Source organism: Salvelinus fontinalis, chromosome 20 (genome assembly GCF_029448725.1).
Source record: "Salvelinus fontinalis isolate EN_2023a chromosome 20, ASM2944872v1, whole genome shotgun sequence".
Classification (NCBI taxonomy): Eukaryota; Metazoa; Chordata; class Actinopteri; order Salmoniformes; family Salmonidae; genus Salvelinus; species Salvelinus fontinalis.
Genome location: NC_074684.1, coordinates 17,189,364 through 17,214,790, shown reverse-complemented (window position 1 = coordinate 17,214,790; position 25,427 = coordinate 17,189,364). Strand labels below are relative to the sequence as shown.

Sequence of the window (25,427 nt, the reverse complement as noted above, 5' to 3'; positions counted from 1 at the left end):
TAACAGTCTGAACAACAGCAGGCTTCTGGCACCACCATCAGTGAGTTTACAGCAGTGACATTTCTCACGCCTCCCCTTCTGCTCTTCTACCATAGCTGAGAGGAATCCACAGTATTATTTCTGTCTGCTATAGGTCTGGAGCTGTGGAGAAAGTGTTAAAACGTAGGAGTGTTTAAACTACCTCTGTGAGCTGTTTGCTGAGCAAATGAAAGCATATCACGTTTTGTGTTCTGAAGGAAGCATTCTAGGAACAGAACAGTCCGCTCTCTGCTCACATGTTGAGTTAAGGGTACCGTTGCATCCCATCTCTAGCCAGCAGTACTCTGGTGTCAGGCTAGCCCTGAGATTCTGCTGCTCCTCATTCACTGTGTGAGGGACACTGCAAGCAAGTAGCCACCTGAGTAGGGGCCAGGTTCTGGTTTTCAGGCAGTGGAGGCTGGAGTATGTTCACTCTGCTGCACGGGAGGCCCATGTGGGGAAGTGTGCTGTGCTGCTGCACTATCAGCTGTGTGTGTGTCAGCCAGTGGTGGATCAAAGTGTTCTAGGCTAGCCCCAGTAGGGTGTGTGTGTGTCCCTTAGGAGTCTTCACTCTGGCTCTACAGGACTCTGGGTCCAGTTGAAGTCTTGAACCATAACCTTGACCCACACCAGTCCCTCAACACACTTTATATACCACTGCCTGTGGACCTCCCATCCATCCCCTCCCCTAATGCCTTCCAGATGGACTGGAAGAATTATTTTCTTTCCCCTCACTGACATGTGGTTACGTGTAATCACGTCAGGCAGAATGCTGAACTGACAAATCAATATTGCTTTGGTTGACTTTCCAGGTAAATGAGCCCTCGTTACATTTACATATCAGTAATTTAGCAGACGCCTTCATTGGAGGTGGTTTCTGTCAGTGACTGACATTCTATTCACGATTTGTCCGGTAACCGTGGCTACTCATGTTTTTTTGTTTTCCATTTTCAAACAAACAATTAGACTTGGTTTTAGTACTACTATATTCTTCTCATTCCCTGCACATTTCCCTTAGTGTGGTATTTTGACTGCTTAACTGACTGGTTCTAGTTAGCAGTTAGCGGCTAATTGAGTTGTAGAGCCTTCCTGTGTCCATACCTGGATGCCTCTTCCCCCTTGTTAGCTCTGTCTGCATTGGACAGTAAATCTGCCCCAGTGTTGAGTGTCCGTTAGATGCTGCAGTTGTGGGCGCCTGTCTCCCGTCACTGCTCCATGAACATCAACCCTGCCCTCTTCCCTGGCCCTCTCATCCAGCCACACAGAGCAGACCATGCTGGCCATGGAAATTCAGAGCTAAGTCCAAAACAAACAAGTTCTATCTAGATCTATACAGAGGCTCAGAACATGAGTTGTGGGGGAAAAAACATTGTCCTTCGTGTTTCTTTTGTCATACTTTGTTTTGTTTAGATTTACAGGGTTCGTCCTCGGATTTAGTTTTGAGTATAGAGCATAGTTCAGCCGCTTGTTAAAGCAAACATGGCATTAAAACTGCGGACTGATTCCTAGGCCAACATTCCTGTTTGTTTAGCCCTAACCACTGCATGCGAGTACACCATTTAAGGCTCAGGGTTGCTATGCTCTCTCTGTGGCAATGTGGACAATCAGAAACCACACAACCATCGACCGAGGCCTCCCTGTGGTGTAGCGCCTACAGGGGGCAGAGGAAGGGCTGTTGGTCTGCCCCAGGGGAGACTGACTGATTGACTGACGAGTCTGAAGGAAATCCAGAAAAACTGTTCTCTGCAGTTTATTTGTAAGACTTGGACAGTCAAACAAACCTCCACATGGGGTCTGTTCATTCGACTGTGTTGATGAAAATAATGATTTGGACCCATTTACACACCTAAATAATGGAGTGTTCCTTCCAAAAGAATTTGCATTCCTGTTCTTAGCAGTAAGAAACAGAGCGGCAATATGTTGCCATGTGTTCTTTGGTAGGGTTATAGAAGGCAGGCGCTGTATTGCGTAAGCAGGCAGGTCTAGCTAGTCCCTGGAGTGCTTTTCTGACGTCACCACCGCTAGCTTGCTCTCCCTCATCTCTCACATCCAGGCCCTTTGATGTTATATTTTGGTATAGAGACATTAACATTAATGAAGGGAAAGAAGGTAAACGCTCCCCTATTCGTGTTCCAATTCCACCTAGCTCAAACGTTACAGCTTTGTGTGTACTGTGTTTGTGTTTACTATAGAGTTCACGCTATATGACCCCTTCGGATATGTCTCTAAGGGGGTGGTGATACTCAGAGGAGTACTGCACCCTGTCCTTCAGAGAGGCTGAACAGAGCCCATGCAGAGCCAGCTGTGTAGGTGTACTGAGAGGGCCTAATGGGGAGATACGGAGAATCTGAATGGAATCAGGACTATAATGAGAGGGTGTGTCTGTCTGGGTCTGCTTAACAAAGCATTAAGGCCAGTCTTGAAAGGCTACAATCTGCAACGAGAGAGAAGCCAGTGTCCTTAGCTTTGTTTTCCTACACTCCTCACTGCACATCTATTAGGCAGGACTCCACAACAACCTTCACTGGGAAGCTAGCTACTTACAGTACCTTCATTGTTTCGCTTTGTCAATTCTTCTGATTTCCCTTAGCTTCAGTGATGCGAAGAGCCTTTCTGGGTCAGTGTCTGTGTTATGACAACAGTAAGCTGTGGTACACACACACATTACTCAACCGTTATGTGTTTGGTGGTCAGCCAATACCATTGCTTAGATGACTGTGCAGATTTTAATAAAGAAAGGGAAGGGGTAATGAACGCCCTCGCTGATGTTTATGGGGAAGGGCAGCCCTGCCACCACCAATGCCACGTTGCTACCTCAATCCCACTGAGAGGGCTGTGTGGCTCCACTAACACATGTTCCCCTGCCCTGGACACTTAGTCTGGGGTTGGATTCCTCTGGGGTTCAGTTGCCTGTGGTTGGAAAGTGGTGGCGGATCAGCTACCAAAGGCCTGCGTTATGTTTCAGATTCTCTCTGGTGGTTTAGACTAGAGCTCTATACTGTACTTCATTATTAGTCTCCTTTATGACTCGTCTCCTTCATGACTCGTCTGATACAAGGAAACCAGTGGGAATGTGAAACTAGGAGCTTTGTTATAGAATGTATTTGAATACGGAGTAAAGCAGTAGTCTGTGAATGAATGTACAGCTCACTCCATTTCCATTGTTCTTCTCCATTCATTAGCATTGGATATTATGCCCTAGTTCGTGGTCCACATAGAACTGTTTTGACCACATCCTTTCCTATTCCGCGTCATCTCTTTATCTAAGCAGTAGGATTGACTGTTGCACAATACTTCCATTCTGTGTTATGCAGTGTTTCCTTTCTACTGAGGACTGTGGGGTTTATTGCTGCCGTGTGTGTGTGTGTGTTGACACTGGGAAGATGACTGTGTCTAGTGGAGGTGTGTGTGTTAAGACTAGGAAGCTTACTGTGTCTACTGGGATTCGTGGGTTCAAGTCTCTTGGCAGGTTATTAGCACTCTTTCACCACAGACAGACTATAGCAGGCAGGCAGATATAGAACTGTCACTACAGGCAGACTATATAGCAGGCAGGCAGATATAGAACTGTCACTACAGGCAGACTATATAGCAGGCAGGCAGATATAGAACTGTCACTACAGGCAGACTATATAGCAGGCAGGCAGATATAGAACTGTCACTACAGGCAGACTATATAGCAGGCAGGCAGATATAGAACTGTCACTACAGGCAGACTATATAGCAGGCAGGCAGATATAGAACTGTCACTACAGGCAGACTATATAGCAGGCAGGCAGATATAGAACTGTCACTACAGGCAGACTATATAGCAGGCAGGCAGATATAGAACTGTCACTACAGGCAGACTATATAGCAGGCAGGCAGATATAGAACTGTCACTACAGGCAGACTATATAGCAGGCAGGCAGATATAGAACTGTCACTACAGGCAGACTATATAGCAGGCAGGCAGATATAGAACTGTCACTACAGGCAGACTATATAGCAGGCAGGCAGATATAGAACTGTCACTACAGGCAGACTATATAGCAGGCAGGCAGATATAGAACTGTCACTACAGGCAGACTATATAGCAGGCAGGCAGATATAGAACTGTCACTACAGGCAGACTTCTATATCTGCCTGCCTGCTATATAGTCTGCCTGTAGTGACAGTTCTATATCTGCCTGCCTGCTATATACTGTCACTACAGGCAGACTATATAGCAGGCAGGCAGATATAGAACTGTCGCTACAGACAGACTATAGCAGGCAGATATAGAACTGTCACTAGACAGGCTATAGCAGGTAGGCAGATATAGAACTGTCTCTGCCCGGCTAAAGCAATTCAGTTCTAAAGATAGTCACAGTAGCTAATAGAATGTAAAAATGGAATGATGATTTTCTCTGGAAGAGGATAGTTCACCCTCCAGCTACGCCACAATACTGTTCCGATTTTTAAATATTTTAGTGTTTTTTTTTAAGAGTAACTTGTGCACAGACTCTAGTACTGTGTTATTGACAAAGCAATTTGCTGTTCCAATTACCTTCTAATGTACAGCCAGTAAGCATAGCGGTTATTATGGCTGAACAGTGCCTACCCTGTTCTCATGGGTCATCATATCAAAGATGGATTGAGGCTTGTCTGTGAGCATGAGGTTGCTTATTGGTTGTTTTCCTTTGTAGAGAGAGGCTGGTGACCTTCATGGCTCTGTCTGTTTGGCTGGGCTTAGTTCATTTTTAGTTCTGTATGCTGATGGGTGCTGAGTGAGGTGTGTGTTGAGTGAGATGAGGACGTTACTGCTGAGTAAGAGGCCCTCCCCTGTTCCTTTCTTCCAAAGCATCCACTTCCCACATCAAGTCTGGGAGCTCCCCTCCTCCCTCTAGGCCCAGGGCCTGTCAGTGTTTAGCCAGCCGTGCAGTTCTGTTATCTTGTTTTCTCCCTTTGAGGCTTTTGTGGAATTGCTCTCGGTGTCTCGGCCAGCTCCGGTCTGACTAGAGATCAATAATCATTGTTCCACCCGTTGGTTTCCTCAGTCGTGTAAAGGCCACGACAACGCCTCTTCCCCCTCAGGAGGCTGAAAAGATTTGCATGGGCCCTCAGATCCTCAAAAAGTTCTATAGCTGCACCATTGAGAGCATCTTGACATGCTGCATCACTGCTTGGTATGGCAACTGCTCGGCATCTTGACCGCAAGGCGCTACAGAGGATAGCCCCAAAACATTCAGCATTTTCTTACATTTCTACATATCCTGCACTCATTTGAGGTCATTTCGACACTGCCACGTAGGGCAGCATGGTATGGGCAAACAATGTAGGCCTTATGTTTAACCAAATATTGCAATTGAGATTTTAGAGCAAAACACTTGGGTGAACTGTTGGAATCATGGAAATATAATGATTATTCTATAGAATATAATAGTGGGTACTTTGAATACAGTGTAGTTTGACATGACATCGAGTACAAATGCCAGGGAGGAGTTATTGTGACAGGTTAGGAACCAAAAGTGTTAAGTGTTTCCTCGGACACTATAATCTTTGGCTACGTTGAATGTTTTCGCTTAGCTACTTCATGTAGCTAACATATTCATGCTTCTCATATTCATCTTTGATTTAGAAGATACTGTTGCATAAACAACATGCTGATTCAGGTCTACACCATCACTGTTATTATCAGGCTGTATAGCTAATTACGTTTGCTCTGACTCAGTAAATGTATTAGCTAGCGAGCCAGCTAACTAGCGATTAGCATTAGCGGCTTTCAAGATTTAGGCTTAGTTTGTATTTTCTTACCAAGTTATCTGTTTGCAGATGTAACAAACACAAACTAATAGTGTAATTATAGAATGCTAGTGGATTTATATTTAAGAAGTGAAGTGAAAACATCATCGTTGTCATCAACATTGCTGCATGTGCTGCGTTGACCATAAAAAAGTAAGTGTCGTGGTCGAGGAACATTTGCTCCTTGAGTGACGGGCAGTGCTAGGTCTGTGGAAAGTGACATGGAGAGAAAGGGAGCGTAGAGAGATGAGTCAAGTAGCAATGTAAACTATATAATTGGACACTACATACAGGGTGTCACATTTAACTATCCAAACATTCAAATGTCCTTATAGAAGGTAAAGTAAAAACCCAAACCTGTCCCGGCATCAATACCGGTATATCGTAATATATGGTATACCGCCCAGCCCTACATCCAGGACGGTGGTGTCAGTGGAAGGTCCTAGACATTTTCAATGACTTCAGCCACCCAAGACTTGTCTCTGTTACCGTATGGAAAACGGTACCAGAGTGCCAAATCTGGGACCAAAAGGCTCCTAAACAACTCCTACCCCCAATCCATAAGACAGCTGAACTGTTAATCAAATGGCTATTTGTTTTGACCCCATTATTGCACTGGCTCTATGCGCACTCACTGGACTCTACCCACACACTCACACATACTAACCACACTGACACTCCAACACACACACACACTGACACACACACATATTGTTGCTGCACACACACTCTTTCACAGACGCTGTTTCTATTCTGTTTATTATCTAATTACATGTACATATTACCTCAACTACCTCGTACCCCTGCACATTGACTCGGAGCCGGTACTCCTTGTATATAGTCTTGTTATTGTTATTTGGTGTTACCATTTCTTATTTTTTTTATTTGTGAATTTTCTTTTTAACTACATTGTTGGGAAAGAGCTCGTAAGTAAGCATTTCATGGTAAATGTCTACACCTGTTTTATTCGGCGCATGTGACAATACGATTTGATTAGATTGATTTGAAACAACCGCCAGATGAAATGGAGTCTGATTTATCAAGCAGAGCTGTGGAGAAGAGAGACATGTTTCAAGCCTCTTTCAAAGAAGAAAGTGGAGAACGCGGGCGTTTCCCCTGCATGGTTTGTTGTTAACAACGCTGCCTTCTCCCCTGCTGACACTCACATGGTGAGAGTTTGTGTGGGGAGGTTCTCTCTCTCTCTCTCTCCTCTCACTGTCCCCTGGCTCTTCTGCTATCCTGTACCTTGTCCCCCTGGCTTTCTCTCTTCATTCTCTTATTTTTTTCCTCCTCTCTCTTTTCCTCTTCTGACATTCTGCTCCTCTGTCTCCTCCCGTTGGAGTAGTTGCTATGGAGTGGGAGGGAGGGTGAAGCATGTTGGTGAATCATTCACTCTGCTGCCTGGCAGGGCCTTGGCCTACTTGTTTTGTCCCGCTAGTCGGTAACAGTTGTCAGGGATCACCCTACACAACTGTCATTGGACAAGTCTCAAATGACACCCATTACTATAGCCTATACAGTGAGTGTAAAGACACCTTCCTAGTTTTTTGTTTCACCCCCCATGTTGACTCCAATGCTTCCCACAGTTGTGAAATTGGTTGGATGTCCTTTGGGTGGTGGACTATTCTTAATGAACAAGGGAAACTGTTGAGCGTGTGAAACTCAGCAGTGTTGTGGTTTGACACAAACTGGTGGGCCTGGCACCTACTACCATACCCTGTTCAAAGGCACTTAAATATTTTGTCTTTCCCATTCACCCTTTCAATGGCACACATACACAATCCATGTCTCAATTGTTTCAAGGCTGATTTTGAAGTGGATTTAACAAGTTACATCAATAAGGGATCATAGCTTTGTCTGCCATGGAAATACCAGGTGTCCTTATTGTTTTTTTACACTCTGTGTAGTGCATTAGTTTTGAACAGAGCCCTGTGTGGTGAGATGGGCCTGTCAGTTCTCACTGTGGACAGACAGGAGTCTGGTGGGTGACTGTTAAGTACTAGTCCTAGGCTGTATGGTTTGCCCTCTGCAGGTGGACTGCCTATCATGTATATTCACACTCACTCTGATATATCTTTATGGATATTTGACTCCCTTAGAGTCTTCTCCTTTTAAACATGTCCAATGTCATTACATAAACGACTTCTCCAATACCATTTCCCGCCCAGACAGCCACTCTATTACTTCCTGACTTTCAGGAGACCAAGAATGTCCCTGGGATGGCCAGGCTTGATTAACTCTGATAATCTGGAGGGGTAGTTCATTCTTACTGCTCTGCTTAAGGTAAAAACCAATGTCCCCCTGTGTACTGCTGCTTGTTAATGTCTCTCGCTCTGTTTCTCTCTCTCCTTCTCCTTCTCTCTGCAGTGAACAGAGTATCTGTCAGGCGCGGGCCGCTGTCATGGTGTATGACGATGCCAATAAGAAATGGGTTCCAGCCGGCGGCTCCACGGGCTTCAGCAGAGTGCACATATACCACCATACAGGCAACAACGCCTTCCGGGTGGTGGGACGCAAAATACAGGACCATCAGGTGACTCACTGGGACTAGGCCTAGATGATGTGTGAAGCGTAGTAGTGCTTACTGTATATGAATATAAATGCTACAGTATATAAAGCTTTTAAAAGTTGTGGTTAGTTTAAAGTGGGACTGGGATTTCACATGTGGCTGAACTGCGCTGATCTGATGACTCTAGACTTCTTTATTCCGTCTGACCTGTGTCAGTAGGAAGCAGTCTGGCAGCCATCTTGCCTCTCTGTGTCTCTCAGGAATGACCCAGTGTCTCTCAGGAATGACCAGCGCTGTAATTGAAAACAGGTCTGAGAGCTTTCCTGCTCCACCAGTCACCAGCACATGACAGCCATGTCTGGACTGGCAGAGCCAAGGTCTCAAAAACATCACTCAATCTGTCTTTGTCCCTGGTCCAAGAAGAAAGCCCATGGTTAGCTATAGAGTCAACAGAGGGGGGCAACAATGTAGTTCCATGTCAGAAAGGAAACGTAAGTCTCCTGTATTTCTCTCCACTGACTCTGGCTTACTGTCTTACTCTATATGATATGATCAGCCAGACAGCCATTGATACACATCTGTATTTAATGAAGGGAACAATTTAGTGGAAAATTAGAGGATGGCCTGTTCTCGGGAAAAATAGAAGACCTATTTCGAGAAACGCAACACCAGGTGCTGCTGAATCGTTTCCACTGCACCAGACTACGCCGCTCTGATTGGCGGATTAGTGTCTGAGCTGATTGTTGTCCGTTTTGTAGCCCTCTGTGTATTTTTAGTGTACACACTACTGATGACCTCGGCCCGAAACAGGCTCCTGGGTTTTTAGCAGAATTCAGTTATGTCAGCAGGAACTGACAAACTCAGTTATTCTCATTACAAACAAGCTGGTTAGTGAGCCTCCTCTCTGCAACCCTATCTCTTTCCTCTGAAAATTGATCCCCTGAAATAGACTTGAAGGAAGCCATGATAGACTCTGACTGTTTTCAGCTTTAAGAGTGAATAGTTTTTGAACTGAGGTTTATTATCCTGCCATGGTTGGGAATGAAAAGATGGTTAGCTTGGTCTGACTTGATCCTGCATTTGTCCTAAAAGAGTTTACTCTACCTGTCTGGGAGTAACTCCCTCAGAGCATCAGACTGTTGTGATTTAGTTGGTTTCACTGTAATGGTGTTCGTCAGTAGATAAACTTTCACACCGTCTAGTGCTGTTCCTTTGTTGATGGAGGATCACTATAGGATCCCAGGGCCTCATTGGCATGCAGGAAGAGTGTTTGTGTAGTGGGCTGAGTGCAGTACTAGTGTAGTCCACTGAGGCATTGTGTACATCCAGGGATGGGCAACTGATGCAACATGTAATCATTTCAAAGATCATATAAGGAAATCAGTCAATTTAAATTAATTAATGATGCCCTAATCTATGGATTTCACATGACTGCGAATACAGATATGTATCTGTTGGACACTGGTACCTTAAAAAAAAAAAGTAGGGTCGTGGATCAGAACCAGTCAGTATCTGGTGTGACCACCATTTGCCTCATGCAGCGTGACACATCCCCTTCGCATAGAATTGATCAGGCTGTTGATTGTGGCCTGTGGAATGTTGTCCCACTCCTTTTCAATGGCTGTGTGAACTTGCTGGATATTGGCCGGAACTGGAACACGTTGTCATACACGTCGGTCCAGAGCATCCCAAACATGCTCAATGGGTGACATATCTGGTGACTATACAGGCCGTGAAATAACTTGTAAATGTTCAGCTTCCATGAATTGTGTACAGATCCTTGCTACCTTATTATTCTGAAACATGAGGGGCGTCAGGATCCCTTCACGGTATCTCTGTGCATTAAAATTGCCATCGATAAAATGCAATTGTACTCATTGTCCGTAGCTTATGCCTGCCCATACCATAACCCCACAGCCACCATGGAGCACTCTGTTCACAACGTTGACATCAGTATACCGCTCTCCCACACGATGCCATACACATGGTCTGTTGTTGTGAGGCCGGTTGGACGTACTGCCAAATTCTCTAAAATTACGTTTGAGGCAGCTTATGGTAGAGAAAGGAACATTCAGTTCTCTGGCAACAGCTCTGGTAGACATTCCTGAAGTCAACATGCCAATTGTATGCTTCCTCAACCTCATCTGTGGCATTGTGTTGTGTGACAAAATTGCACATTTTAGTGGCCTTTTCTTGTTCACAACAGAAGGTGCACCTGTGTAATGATCATGCTGTTTAATCAGCTTCTTGATATGCCACACCTGTCAGGTGTATAGAATATCTTGGCAAAGGAGAAATGTTCACTAACAGGGATGTAAACAAATTTGTGCACAAAATTTGAGAGAAATAAGCTTTTTGTGCCTATGGAAAATGTCTGGGATCTTTTATTTCAGCTCATGAAACATGGGACCAACACTTTACATGTTGCGTTTATATTTTTGTTCAGTGTGTATTTTTTAGTAACTTAGTCGGTCTCAATTTACTATTGCGAGAATAGTAGAATACACAAGGCGCAATTTCAAAATTTGGTTGTGCCTCAGCAGTTTTTCTCTTATGTCAATCAGCAAGTCTGCACAAAAAAAAAATATATTGCTAAATTACTTTCATGGTCGAATTACTGGCTGGGGGGCTCCATTTTGATTTTTGTTAGTCACCGTCACTCACACACATTTCATATAAACAAATGCAAACATTTCTCTCTGCCGTATAGTAAAATGTGTAGAATTGTAGGAAATAAGCTGTTAAACAGCTCATTTTCCTCTCCACCCCATAGCAAAGTTAGTATAATTGCACAGAATTAACTCCAAAACGTACAAAAAAATTATCAAGCGGGGGGCCACACAAATGGAATCAATGTTTGATCACAAACCTGCGAGCCACTGTGCCCCTCATGAGTTCAGATTTTTCTGTGGCCCCCACCCCCATCAAAGTTGGCCGTCTCTGATCCAGAGGCACAGAGGAGAGGACAGGGCCTTTTGCTGCAGTGGTAGATCCTGTTACATACTGTAGCGGTCTCAGCAGAGGCCCATGGGGAGAGGGGGGGAGAGCGGGATGGAGGAGCGGAGGACTGCTCAGACGATTGGAGAAAGGAGGAGCTGCAGTTCCAGCTAAAGTATCATGTCAGTTGGCTGGTTACAAACTCTATAAGTGTATTTTAGTTCAAAGTCCAATATCCCTCTTTATTGGAATGGTCAACTCTCCCAGAAGCTTAATAGTTAAACTTACTCTACTCAGTTGACAGGCTTTTATTCTCTCTGTGACGTGTTTCTGGTGAGTACCATGCAGCCAGTGATTTAGACAGAGAGGTGTGGTATTGGGGGGGAGGGGGGGGGTCAGACATAAGCACACAGGCCAGAGTGGCTTCCTGATTCACAGAGTTTCCTGCCATAATAAGGTTGAGTAAATCCAGGAAGTCTGGACTCTCAGCGCAGTGCCTCGCTCCCCTCAGAGAACTGATTCCACGGAGGCCAGTTAAAGACTATACCAAAGCCAGCCCTGATGCAGGGGGTCACAATGACCAATTCAGTGCAATCCTACTATTTCACTATTAGATTTTTTTTCTTTAAAGACTTTTTGAAAAACCACTGTTCTATTTGTTCCACCTGAAGCAATAAGCCCTGACCTAGTTCCTTCCCCCTATTCACCTTGTGAAGGTCTTGTTTCTGGAATGCCTGACCCCGGTCCTCCTGTCTACTAGGCTACTTGCTGTAGAGCAGAGGTATTTAACATAGTGGAAAAGCCTCTATGATATTGTTTTCATTTTACCAATGCAATAAAGAGCTTCTGTCACAGTCACTCCCTCACTCACTAGTTCTTAAAGTTGATTGCCTTGACATTTTGTCCTTACATTTGATGTATATTCTGTATACTAAAAACGCACTTCAGTTTCTAAATACTGATCCAGTAGTCTCTCGCCTGTGATGACGAAGGTTTTCATAGTACAGTCTCCAGTGTAGCGAGGTCTTGCTGTTGTCTCCACAGCTGCTGAGCGTTGCAGAATCCATACCCTCAAGGCCCTGCCATGTTTTGTGATGGATGAGCACAGCAGACAGACCCCAGGAGTGTGTGTGAAGACACTGCGCGTGTGTGACCGTGTGTGTGAACAGAGTCATGGGAGGCTGTTTACCCAGTGACGCTGTGTATGACGAGGAGGTGTGACCAATCTATCTAACACACAGGATTCGGTGGAAGCGTTGCTGGTCGCCATGTGCTTTATCAGCAATCCCAGAACCCTCCCTGTCTTCTCCCTGACATCTCCCGTCCTGTGGGCCTGTCATTTAATCCTGCTGCTGTTCATGTCAACACGATGGGAAAAAAGCCCTTCTCACATAGACACCATCACTGTAGATGCATAATGTGCACACACGACTCGTATATACTGCTTACACACCACCTACACCAGCCAGGCTCCATTCACATCTCCATCTGAACCTGAGGATGTATCTTTCACATGTAGGAGGAACTAGACTCTTAGAACTGGGTTCACATGATAATTAGATACAGTGTAAGCCCATGTTGACAGGGGCTGCACCCTGTTCTGCATCTGTCGCAGCTAACTGGTTACATTGTAGTAGCCCAAGGACTAGATAAGATATTCGTGAAGCATTTGTAAGACTTTCATAAGCACTTGGTCATTATGTACCGTCTAAGGATAACTAGGCCCGGGACGATTAAAAGAAAGAAAATTGTTTAGTGAACCTTTATTTAACTAGTCAGTTGAGAACAAATTCTTATTTACAATGACGGCCAAACCGTAACCCGGATGACGCTGGGCAAATTGTGCGCCAGATACCAGTATTGCAATCTTTTTCTGTTGGTAAAAATGAAATAAAATAAAATCGAAGACGACAACTTTAGGTCTATTATCCTCAATAAGTTTTGTTTCCTTGCCACAATACTAACGAGTATCACAATATTGGTATCATCCCGGCCCTAAGTATAACCCAAGAGTTGACTCTAAACTGCATGACATGGAAAATAGACCTGCAATAGGATTTATGTTGTCACAAATGTTGTTGTATTCATACTCTGCTTTAGTAAGTCAATAAGTTGATAATAGAGGGACATGTTTCTATATTGCTTCATAACTCGGTCAGACTTCATACACTGACAGACTTGAGTCTTCATAATCCTGTAGCGTATTATTTAGGCTCTTTGGTGGATTTCTGGTTTCTCATAATGAGCTGAGAAGTTCAAAAGTACACACTGTGATTAGTTTTGATGTGATTATTGACTTCTATCTCAAATATGAGACAGGATAAATGCAAAATGCTTCAAGATTTAATGGCTCTTATTATTATCCGACTGACTGCTAGCTCTCTGAATCTGTTTAGTGGTGGGAATCGTTAAGAGAAAGACTATCTGTCTGGTTGTGGTGTTGGCCCCTCAGAGAACCTTCTATTTGAAGAATGCAATATGAACCTGAAAAAACATGACCAAGAACCAGCACATTCAGGTTATCCTTCAATTGCAGCATCTATAGGCTACTTTTCCCTTTGCAATGACTCTTTCAATTGGTGACAACAGCAGTGAAATCTATAGCTAGGCCTTGAATGACATCCGCGTGACATCCGGTTTGGAGCGAGCGGTCGCATTTGCATTCGCTCTGCAGGTAGTATAAATTTTCATTTCATTTTCATTACATTTCATTATAGTACAACGGTTTAATTTGTCTAACCTTAGCAATTTCTTCTTAGCTAGCTACTTAGCCGTCTGTGTATAAAAGATAATTGCGTAATTATCGTATTCCGTCGTCTATCGTAGTCCACACTGCTATCTGCCCAGCAGCTAGCAAACGTCCACCGTCTACCGAATAGTAGTATAAACTTTTCATTACATTTCATTATAGTACAACGGTCTGATTTTCATTTTCACTACAGTACAACGGTTTGATTTGTTTGATCTTAGCTAGCTACATAGCCGTCTTTGCATCAAACATAATTGTGTAGTTATTGAGGTTCGCCAGCCAGCTATTTTCGCCCTAACGTAACGCAACGTAGCCAAACACTGCTAGCTAGCCAGCTTGCCACCGAATAGCAGCATTGTAGAAACGATTACATTACAACGGAACGACTTGATCAGTGTAGTGTTGGCTGACTACACAGTTGTCTTTGCTATCTTTGATTTGTATTTGTTCGATCTTAGCTAGCTACTTAGCTGGCTACATAGCCGTCTTTGTATCGGTGATAATTGTGTAGTTATCAAGGTTCGCTGAGGTTCGCTGGCCAGGTATTCTCGCCCTAACGTAACGTAGTCAACCCTGCTAGCTAGCCAGCTAGCCACCGATTAGCAGCACTGTAGAAACGATTACATTACAACGGAACGACTTGACTTGTGTAGTGTTAGCTAGCTACATAGTTTTCTTTGCTATCTTTTTATCTAAGATAATTGTGTAGCTTTGAGTAATTATCGGTTAGCTAGCCAGCTATTTTTCGCCTGCCGCGCTGCCGTCCTCCTACCTAGCCAACACTGCTAGCTAGCCAACTTCTACCAAATAGCAGCACTGTAGAAACTTACATTACAACGGAACGACTTGATTAGCGTAGTGTTAGCTAGTTGTCTTTCCTGTCCTTGTATCCATGATAATTGTGTAGTTTAGAGAAATTTAGTGAAATTGTCGAGGTTACCTAGCCAGCTTCACTTTCAACAACGTAGCCACTGCTAGCCAGGCTACTTCACCAGCCAGCAGTACTATATCATTTTAGTCAATAAGATCTTGTATTTTATTCTTATTTTTTGCAACGTAAGCTTAACTTTCTGAACATTCGAGACGTGTAGCCCACTTGTCATTCTAATCTCCTTTGCATTAGCGTAGCCTCTTCTGTAGCCTGTCAACCATGTGTCTGTCTATCCCTGTTCTCTCCTCTCTGCACAGACCATACAAACGCTTCACACCGCGTGGCCGCGCCCACCCTAACCTGGTGGTCCCAGCCCGCACGACCCACGTGGAGTTCCAGGTCTCCGGTAGCCTCTGGAACTGCCGATCTGCGGCCAACAAGGCAGAGCTCATCTCAGCCTATGCGTCCCTCCAGTCCCTCGACTTCCTGGCACTGACGGAAACATGGCTCACCACAGATAACACTGCTACTCCTACTGCTCTCTCTTCGTCTGCCCACGTGTTCTCGCACACCCCGAGACCTTCTGGTCAGCGGGGTGGTGGCACCGGGATCCTCATCTCTCCCAAGTGGTCATTCTCTCTTTCTCCCCTTACCCATCTGTCTATCGCCTCCTTTGAATTCCATGCTGTCACAGTTACCAGCCCTTTCAAGCTTAACATCCTTATCATTTATCGCCCTCCAGGTTCCCTTGGAGAGTTCATCAATGAGCTTGATGCCTTGATAAGCTCCTTTCCTGAGGACGGCTCACCTCTCACAGTTCTGGGTGACTTTAACCTCCCCATGTCTACCTTTGACTCATTCCTCTCTGCCTCCTTCTTTCCACTCCTCTCCTCTTTTGACCTCACCCTCTCACCTTCCCCCCCTACTCACAAGGCAGGCAATACGCTTGACCTCATCTTTACTAGATGCTGTTCTTCCACTAACCTCATTGCAACTCCCCTCCAAGTCTCCGACCACTACCTTGTATCCTTCTCCCTCTCGCTCTCATCCAACACTTCCCACACTGCCCCTACTCGGATGGTATCGCGCCGTCCCAACCTCCGCTCTCTCTCCCCCGCTACTCTCTCCTCTTCCATCCTATCATCTCTTCCCTCTGCCCAAACCTTCTCCAACCTATCTCCTGATTCTGCCTCCTCAACCCTCCTCTCCTCCCTTTCTGCATCCTTTGACTCTCTATGTCCCCTATCCTCCAGGCCGGCTCGGTCCTCCCCTCCCGCTCCGTGGCTCGACGACTCATTGCGAGCTCACAGAACAGGGCTCCGGGCAGCCGAGCGGAAATGGAGGAAAACTCGCCTCCCTGCGGACCTGGCATCCTTTCACTCCCTCCTCTCTACATTTTCCTCTTCTGTCTCTGCTGCTAAAGCCACTTTCTACCACTCTAAATTCCAAGCATCTGCCTCTAACCCTAGGAAGCTCTTTGCCACCTTCTCCTCCCTCCTGAATCCTCCTCCCCCCCCCCCCCCTCCTCCCTCTCTGCAGACGACTTCGTCAACCATTTTGAAAAGAAGGTCGACGACATCCGATCCTCGTTTGCTAAGTCAAACGACACCGCTGGTTCTGCTCACACTGCCCAACCCTGTGCTTTGACCTCTTTCTCCCCTCTCTCTCCAGATGAAATCTCGCGTCTGGTGACGGCCGGCCGCCCAACAACCTGCCCGCTTGACCCTATCCCCTCCTCTCTTCTCCAGACCATTTCCGGAGACCTTCTACCTTACCTCACCTCGCTCATCAACTCATCCTTGACCGCTGGCTACGTCCCTTCCGTCTTCAAGAGAGCGAGAGTTGCACCCCTTCTGAAAAAACCTACACTCGATCCCTCCGATGTCAACAACTACAGACCAGTATCCCTTCTTTCTTTTCTCTCCAAAACTCTTGAACGTGCCGTCCTTGGCCAGCTCTCCTGCTATCTCTCTCAGAATGACCTTCTTGATCCAAATCAGTCAGGTTTCAAGACTAGTCACTCAACTGAGACTGCTCTTCTCTGTATCACGGAGGCGCTCCGCACTGCTAAAGCTAACTCTCTCTCCTCTGCTCTCATCCTTCTAGACCTATCGGCTGCCTTCGATACTGTGAACCATCAGATCCTCCTCTCCACCCTCTCCGAGTTGGGCATCTCCGGCGCGGCCCACGCTTGGATTGCGTCCTACCTGACAGGTCGCTCCTACCAGGTGGCGTGGCGAGAATCTGTCTCCTCACCACGCGCTCTCACCACTGGTGTCCCCCAGGGCTCTGTTCTAGGCCCTCTCCTATTCTCGCTATACACCAAGTCACTTGGCTCTGTCATAACCTCACATGGTCTCTCCTATCATTGCTATGCAGACGACACACAATTAATCTTCTCCTTTCCCCCTTCTGATGACCAGGTGGCGAATCGCATCTCTGCATGTCTGGCAGACATATCAGTGTGGATGACGGATCACCACCTCAAGCTGAACCTCGGCAAGACGGAGCTGCTCTTCCTCCCGGGGAAGGACTGTCCGTTCCATGATCTCGCCATCACGGTTGACAACTCCATTGTGTCCTCCTCCCAGAGCGCTAAGAACCTTGGCGTGATCCTGGACAACACCCTGTCGTTCTCCACCAACATCAAGGCGGTGGCCCGTTCCTGTAGGTTCATGCTCTACAACATCCGCAGAGTACGACCCTGCCTCACACAGGAAGCGGCGCAGGTCCTAATCCAGGCACTTGTCATCTCCCGTCTGGATTACTGCAACTCGCTGCTGGCTGGGCTCCCTGCCTGTGCCATTAAACCCCTACAACTCATCCAGAACGCCGCAGCCCGTCTGGTGTTCAACCTTCCCAAGTTCTCTCACGTCACCCCGCTCCTCCGCTCTCTCCACTGGCTTCCAGTTGAAGCTCGCATCCGCTACAAGACCATGGTGCTTGCCTACGGAGCTGTGAGGGGAACGGCACCTCAGTACCTTCAGGCTCTGATCAGGCCCTACACCCAAACAAGGGCACTGCGTTCATCCACCTCTGGCCTGCTCGCCTCCCTACCACTGAGGAAGTACAGTTCCCGCTCAGCCCAGTCAAAACTGTTCGCTGCTCTGGCCCCCCAATGGTGGAACAAACTCCCTCACGACGCCAGGACAGCGGAGTCAATCACCACCTTCCGGAGACACCTGAAACCCCACCTCTTCAAGGAATACCTAGGATAAAGCAATCCTTCTGCGCCCCCCCCCCCCCCCCCCCCCCCCTTAAAAGATCTGATGCACTATTGTAAAGTGGCTGTTCCACTGGATGTCATAAGGTGAATGCACCAATTTGTAAGTCGCTCTGGATAAGAGCGTCTGCTAAATGACTTAAATGTAAATGTAAATGTTGAATGCCTCTCCGAGCCTGACTCGTTTAAAGTGTAATAGGGGTCCAGAGGGATTCTTGGCCAGGATACAGTACAGCTGATTTCTGATAGGGGCTAGTTTAACTGTTTGTGTGCTGTTTTTCTCTGGCTGGAGTCGAACCGACACCCGTTTCGTTTCCTCTACTCTTCTGTGTGCGTCAGTGAGCTCATCAACACTAAATTATAGAACAGATTATATAAATCTCTGGCCTGGCTGCCTAGAGGGGGAAAAAAGTGAGAAACCATCACATCTTCACTTTCAAGAGCCAAAGGAATGTTCTAATTCAATTATAGATTTTTGAAATGAACTTGGTGCGGATATTCTAGGTATTTTTTTCCCTACGGCTTTTCGCTAACCTTAGCATTCTAGAAGTGAAGAACTACCTTGAAGTGAAGAACTGCCTCAAGCTGTGAATGATTGCTTGTGAGCTGAACGCAGCTCATTCGATACCCTCCATTTGTTTATGAAAGGTGTGCTAATGTTTCTCTGACCTGAAGACCATAGACACAGGGTTGCTCCTTAGTCCTATGCCGAAGCTGTTAAATAACCACATGTATCATTCAAGGTCCCTTATACTTTACTGTAGTAAGTGTGGTGATAGTCAATGTTCCCTCCCCAAAAATTTGGCGCTGAGCGCGAACTTGAATGTGAACATTCTGTGTATCTTCCGGCGCACGTTTACTGTGAACACTGAGATAGAGCATTGGGCCAGTAACCGAAAGTTTACTGGATCAAATCCCCGAGTTGACAAGGTATAAATCTGTCGTTCTGCCCCTGAGCAAGGCAGTTAACCAACTGTTCCCCGGGCGCCCAAAGACATGGATGTCGATTATGGCAGCCCCCGCACCTCTCTGATTCAGAGGGGTTGGGTTAAATGCTTAAGACACATTTCAGTTGAAGGCATTCAGTTTGTTCAACTGACTAGGTTACCCCCCTTTAAGTTAGTTTTAACAGTGGTCAAGTAGGCTACTGTGGCTATTTGACTATAATGTAGGTCTACCAGAGTGGCCTACCATTAAAAAACGCATCCCATAACATTTTAACATGGAAATATCTGTTCTATCATTCAGCCTACAGTAGCAGCCAATGTGTGGTGTTCAATGCCTACATTCCATGAGACAAAAAAACATGCAGGGCTTGACATGAAGCTGTTTATCCACTTGTCATTCAGACAAGGTGACTGAAAATACTTGAAGCAAGAAACCACTTTACAAAATAAAATTCATTATTATTCCCATTCTCTGCCTATTGTCTACTTAGCTTATTCAAGACCGTCTCAAAAAACAACACTTTCCCTTTAAGACATAAACATCTCTTTACCTGACTCACTGTTCAAAGATGGCTAGAAATACACACATTTTCTGCTCTCGTTGGAATAAACCGCTCTCCCATTGACTAGAAATGAGTTATAACTGTGCTAAAAACTCACTAGCAAAGAATATGAACAAATGTGCACACGTGGCTACATGCAGCTCTCACTTTCATCTCAAAACAAGCACATTTACTTATAGACTAAACACAGTCCACTTCAAAGTGATATGGCTATTTGCATATAGGCCTACTTCAGCTCTGATTGATTATGGCGCTCCGGTCTGTGTAGAGTATGTGCCTGAGTCTGCCAATGCAATAGAATCCTACTCTAATGCGCTCTGCCTACAAGAAAATCTCTTGCACAGTTTTGCATACTAAATCTTGCTGGTTTTGTTTTGGTATATTTTACAGAAAGTGGCTAATATTGTGTTGATTCGAACACAATTCCGGCAGTAGAGCGAAACGTTGAGTGTTAACTAATGGGGGGAAACTGTAGCGGGCTCATTTTTCATCTGCACGGCAGTCTGAGGGGAGCTGCGCGCATTCACACAGCTCTGAGGGAACACTGGTAGTAGACTGACTGACTGAGGTTGTATTAGCTGTAATGTATGACTCTTATGAACTCAACATACATTTCCTTACCTGTAATCATGATACACTTGTTTTGAGCAACACAAATAGTCAATCAAATGTATTTATAAAGGCCTTATTACATCAGCTGATGTCACAAAGTACTGTACATAAACCCAGCCTAAAACCCCAAACAGCAAGCAATGCAGGTGTAGAAGCACGGTGGCTAGGAAAAACTCCCTAGAAAGGCCAGAACCTACGAAGACACCTAGAGAGGAACCAGGCTATGAGGGGTGGCCAGTCCTCTTCTGGTTGTGCCGGGTGGAGATTATAACAGAACATGGCCAAGATGTTCATAAGTGACAAGCATGGTCAAATAATAATCATGAATAATTTTCAGTAGCACGTCCGGTGAACAGGTCAGGGTTCCATAGCCGCAGGCAGAACAGTTGAAACTGGAGCAGCAGCACGGCCAGGTGGACTGGGAAGAGCAAATAGTCATCAGGCCAGGTAGTCCTAGGGCTCAGGTCCTCCGAGAGAGAGGGAGAAAGAAAGAGAGAATTAGAGAGCATACTTAAATTCACACTGGATAAGACAGGAGAAATACTCCAGATATTACAGACTGACCCTAGCCCCCCGACACACAAACTACTACAGCATAAGTACTGGAGGCTGAGACAGGAGAGGTTGGGAGACACTGTGGCCCTGTCCGATGATACCCCCGGACAGGGCCAAACAGGCAGGATATAACCCCACCCACTTTGCCAAGTCACAGCCCCCACACCACTAGAGGGATTTCTTCAACCACCAATTTACCATCCTGAGACGAGGCCGAGTATAGCCCACAAAGATCTCGGCCACTGCACAACCCAAGTAGTCCTCGCAGTACTTCAAAATAGCTGTCCAAACCATCTCACTCTCTCTCCCTATCCTTCTTCCTAGAAGTGCACCATAGTCCCTGTGCCAAGAAAGCAAAGGTAAGCTGCCTAAATGACTACCGCCCTGTAGCACTCATGAAAGTAGCCATGAAGTGCTTTGAAAGGCTGGCCATGGCTCACATCAACACCACCCCGGAAATCCTAGACCCACTCCAATTCGTATACCGCCCCAACAGATCCACAGATGACGCAATCTCAATCACACTGCCCTTTCCCACATGGACAAAAGGAACACCTATGTGAAAATGCTGTTCATTGACTACAGCTCAGCATTCAAAACCATAGTGCCCTCAAAGCTCATCACTAAGCTAAGGACATTGGGACTAAACACCTCCCCCTGCAACTGTATCCTGGACTTCCTGACGTGCCGCCCCCAGATGGTGAGGGTAGGCAACCCTTACCTGCCACGCTGATCCTCCAACACTGGGCCCCTCAGGGATGCGTGCTTAGTCCCCTCCTGTACTCCCTGTTCACCCACAACTACATGGCCAAACACGACTCCAACACCATCATTAAGTTTGCTGACAACACAACGGTGGTAGGCCTGATCATCGACAACGATGAGACAGCCTATAGGGAGGAGGTCAGAGATCTGGCAGTGTGGTCACACACCCGGTAACATCGACAGGGCTGTAGTGGAGTGGGTTGAGAGTTTCAAGTTCCATGGTGTCCACATCACCAACACACTATCATGGTTCAAACACACCAAGACAGTCGTGAAGAGGGCACGACAATGCCTTTCCCCCCTCAGGAGACTGAACAGATTTGGCATGGGTCCCCAGATCCTCAAAGTTCTATAGCTGCACCATTGAGAGCATCTTGACCGGTTGCATCACTGTCTGGTATGGAAACTGCTCGGCATCCAACCGTAAGCCGCTACAGACTGGAGTGAGTACGTTCCAGTACATCACTGGGGCCAAGCTTCCTGCCATCCAGGACCTATATACTAGGCGGAGTCAGAGGAAGGCCCAAAAATTGTCAGACTCCAGTCACCCAAGTCAAAGACTGTTCTCTCTGCTACCAAGTCTGCATCCAAAAGGCTCCTTATGGCTTGGGGTTAGAACCTGTTAATATGACTGCTGAATAATTAATCAAGTGGCCACCCAGACTATTTGCATTGACACAGCCCCTTTTTGTTTTTACACTGCTGCTACTCGCTGTGTATTATCTATGCATAGTCACTTTACCCCTAACTACATGTACAAATGACCTTGACTAACCGGTACCCCCGCACATTGACTCGCTACCGGTACCCCGTGTACATAGCCTCGTTATTTTATTGTTACTTTTTATTACATTTTTTGCTTTAGTTTATTTAGTAAATATTTTCTTAACCAACAATAGAGTTAAGGGCTTGTAAGTAAGCATTTCACGGTAAGGTCTACACCTGTCGTATTCGACACGTGACAAATACCATTTGATTTGATAATTGTTTTGAGCATCACAAGTAGTCCTTTAAGGAATTTAAATTAGCTATTAAAACCATCTCAAAAACCATCCCTCTCTATCTCCCCCCATCTCTCTCGATCCCCTCTCTCTCCCCCTTTCTATCCTTCTCCAGGTGGTAATAAACTGTGCCATTCCCAAGGGGCTCAAGTACAACCAGGCCACACAGACCTTCCACCAGTGGCGCGATGCCAGGCAGGTCTACGGACTCAACTTTGGCAGCAAAGAGGATGCCAACGTATTCGCCAGTGCCATGATGCATGCCCTGGAGGTGCTCAACTCTCAGGACACAGGTGAGGCTCTGCTGACCGACAGGAAGAATATCTGCTGTAATGACCTGAGACATCCAGCTCTCTTTGGTGTTTTGACAAAGGAGAGGTGGTCTTGCCTGTTGCTGTCCTGTTGCTTCACCCATTGCAAGTAGTCGTAGTGAGAGGTGTCCTGGATGTTTAGTGGGCAAGGATGCACAACTCTTGGCTGATGTAGAAGCTGGGTAAGGGTTAGCCTTGGAGTGCTGTGCTCAGACACACTGGTAAACGTGACTAGGTATTGGTGGTTTTAAGCAGGACCCAAGAGGTAGAGCGAAACCCTCTATAAATGTCATCACAGTTGAGCGTCACATTAAAACTACAGCACTTGACCAGACATTTGCCGAAGGCACTTTAAAAATATATTTTTGTGTTTACAGTCCACACAGATGACTCATCAATGTTTTGCCTCACTTTGCAGATTTTTTTGCTTCACTAAGCTGAATATGGTCGGGTGAAGGGAAAAAATAAATAAATACAAAGAAATTATTTGCGTCTTTTTGATCCGCTGTTTATATTAGTTTGGCAGAATGACTCTCTTGTCCTCAGAGTGAGATCAAATGTTTACTGAGGACCTGCTCTCGTAAAATTGGATGCAATTAGACGTTCTGATGTGTGTCTTGGGAGGTTGTGTGTGTGTGTGTGTTTGGGGAACTCTAGGTCTGGAGCAGGGGCCTAGTGAGGGGCTCAATAAAGACCCTGTTCCTGACCCCCTCCCTCTGTGGCTGCAACAACTTGTGACTGACTAGGCCCTCAGGGGTTCTGCACAACAGCAGTCACACTGAGCCTAGTATCTCTCACCAGGCTGTTTAGGCCTTTTAGTCAAACTGTTTACTTATTGCTAACAAATGATGCATTGTTTTCAGTGGCGGCCATTTCTGTTTTTCAGATATGATTAATCTCTGGAAAGGCTAGCTAGCGGCTGGCCTGGCAGTGTTCTGGGGGGATAGCTACAATGTATCTGTATTCTCTCCAAGCAGTAGTCTGCTGAGCCCAGCCCTCAGAGTTACCTCAGATGGAGTGGCCTTGGAACAGACTGTGATTATGCTGGTTGCCTGCGCTGCCTTAGCTTAATTTGTTGACGGATGCGATGAGCCACTGCGTCTAATGTGAATAGCTTTCCTGTAATCTCCACCACCACGCCTGAGTAATATACACACTGTAGCTCTGGTGATATTTTCTCAATGAGGGCTGGCTGCCTGGGACAGAGAGAGGTGTGTTTGGTTGTTGGTAATATGATTGTAGAGCGGATCATCAGTCATTTTGAGAGATCCAACGGTTGTTGTTTTTCAACGCACACTGCACCCAATCTCTTCTGAGGGGAAAGTTACGGTTTTATAGTCTCTTTGCCACTGTGTTTGGAATAAGACTGACTGAAGTTCAGAAGCTATTTAACCAAGTCTGTATGAATTAATCCAGGTTTCAAAGCAAATACACTTTTATTTGTCACATGCTTCGTAGACAACAGTGAAGTGCTTACTTAATGGTCATTCTCCGACAATGCAGAGTTGAAGATGAGAGGGAAAGAAAAAAAAGTATAAAAATAAATAGTGACACTTGGAATAAATAATACAAATTATGCGTAAAAATAACATTGTTATATAGGGAGTAGAAAATATTGTAGCTATATACAGGGAGTACCATTACTTAGTTGATGTGCAGAGCTAATTGAGGTAGCTATATACTGTGCATAGAGGTAGGGGTAAAGTGACTAGGCAACAGGATAGATAATAGACTGTAGCAGTGGCGTGGGCGTATGTAGTGTGTGTGTTGGCGTGTAAGTATGTCGTGAGTGTGTGTGTGTGTGTGTGTGTGTGTGCATAGTCAGTGGAAGAGTTATTGCAAAAAAGGTTCAATGCAGGTAGCCATTTGATTAGCTATTTAGCAGACTTGTTTAGAAGTCTTATGGCTTGGGTGTAGGAGGTGTTCAGGGTACTGTTGGTTCCAGACTTGGTGCATTGGTACCGCTTGCCATGCTGTAGCAGAGCGAAGTCTGTGGCTTGGGTGGCTGGAGTCTTTGAAACTGCCTGGTATAGAGGTCCTGGATGGCTGCGAGTTTTGCAGTCGGTTGCCAAGCAGTTGCCATACCGAGTGGAGATGCAGCCAGTCAAGATGCTCTCGATGGTGTAGCTGTATAACTTTTTTTTCTGAGGACCCATGCAAAATCTTTGAAGCCTCCTGAGGAGGAGAGGAGCTGTCGTACTCTCCATGACTGTGGACGATGATATATCCTTGGTGACGTGGACACCGAGGAACTTAACTCTCAACCCACTCCACTGCAGCCCTGTCGATGTCAATGGGGGCGTGCTGGCGCCCACCCAGAATAATAGTTTGTGTGGAGGTGCTGACTAACACCCTGAGGAAGGCACAATGATGCCGAAACATTGGTAAATACCCATTAAATTGCAGGGAAATTACACATGGAGTGTGCGACTTTCTTTATTTTGATAGTTTATGGTATTACAGACTGGGTCAGGGAGAGGTTGAAAATGTCAGTGAAGACACTTGCCAACTGGTCAGCGCATGTTCTGAGTACACGTCATGGTAATCCGTCTGGCTCTGCTGCCCTGTGAATGACATTATATTACATTTACATTACATTTAAG

The 25,427-nt window shown here is 45.8% G+C and overlaps 1 protein-coding gene across 6 annotated transcripts in view; it reads left to right on the top strand.

Moving 5' to 3' along the window:
• Positions 1-25,427, top strand: part of LOC129817415 (protein enabled homolog) — a 152,650-nt gene that overhangs the window by 49,336 nt on the left and 77,887 nt on the right. For all 6 annotated transcript variants that reach the window (XM_055872623.1, XM_055872621.1, XM_055872622.1 and 3 more), the window contains exons 2-3: positions 8,149-8,314; positions 22,629-22,806. In XM_055872623.1, the coding sequence (XP_055728598.1) occupies positions 8,149-8,314; positions 22,629-22,806 (344 nt within the window). The remainder of the gene's footprint in view (positions 1-8,148; positions 8,315-22,628; positions 22,807-25,427) is intronic.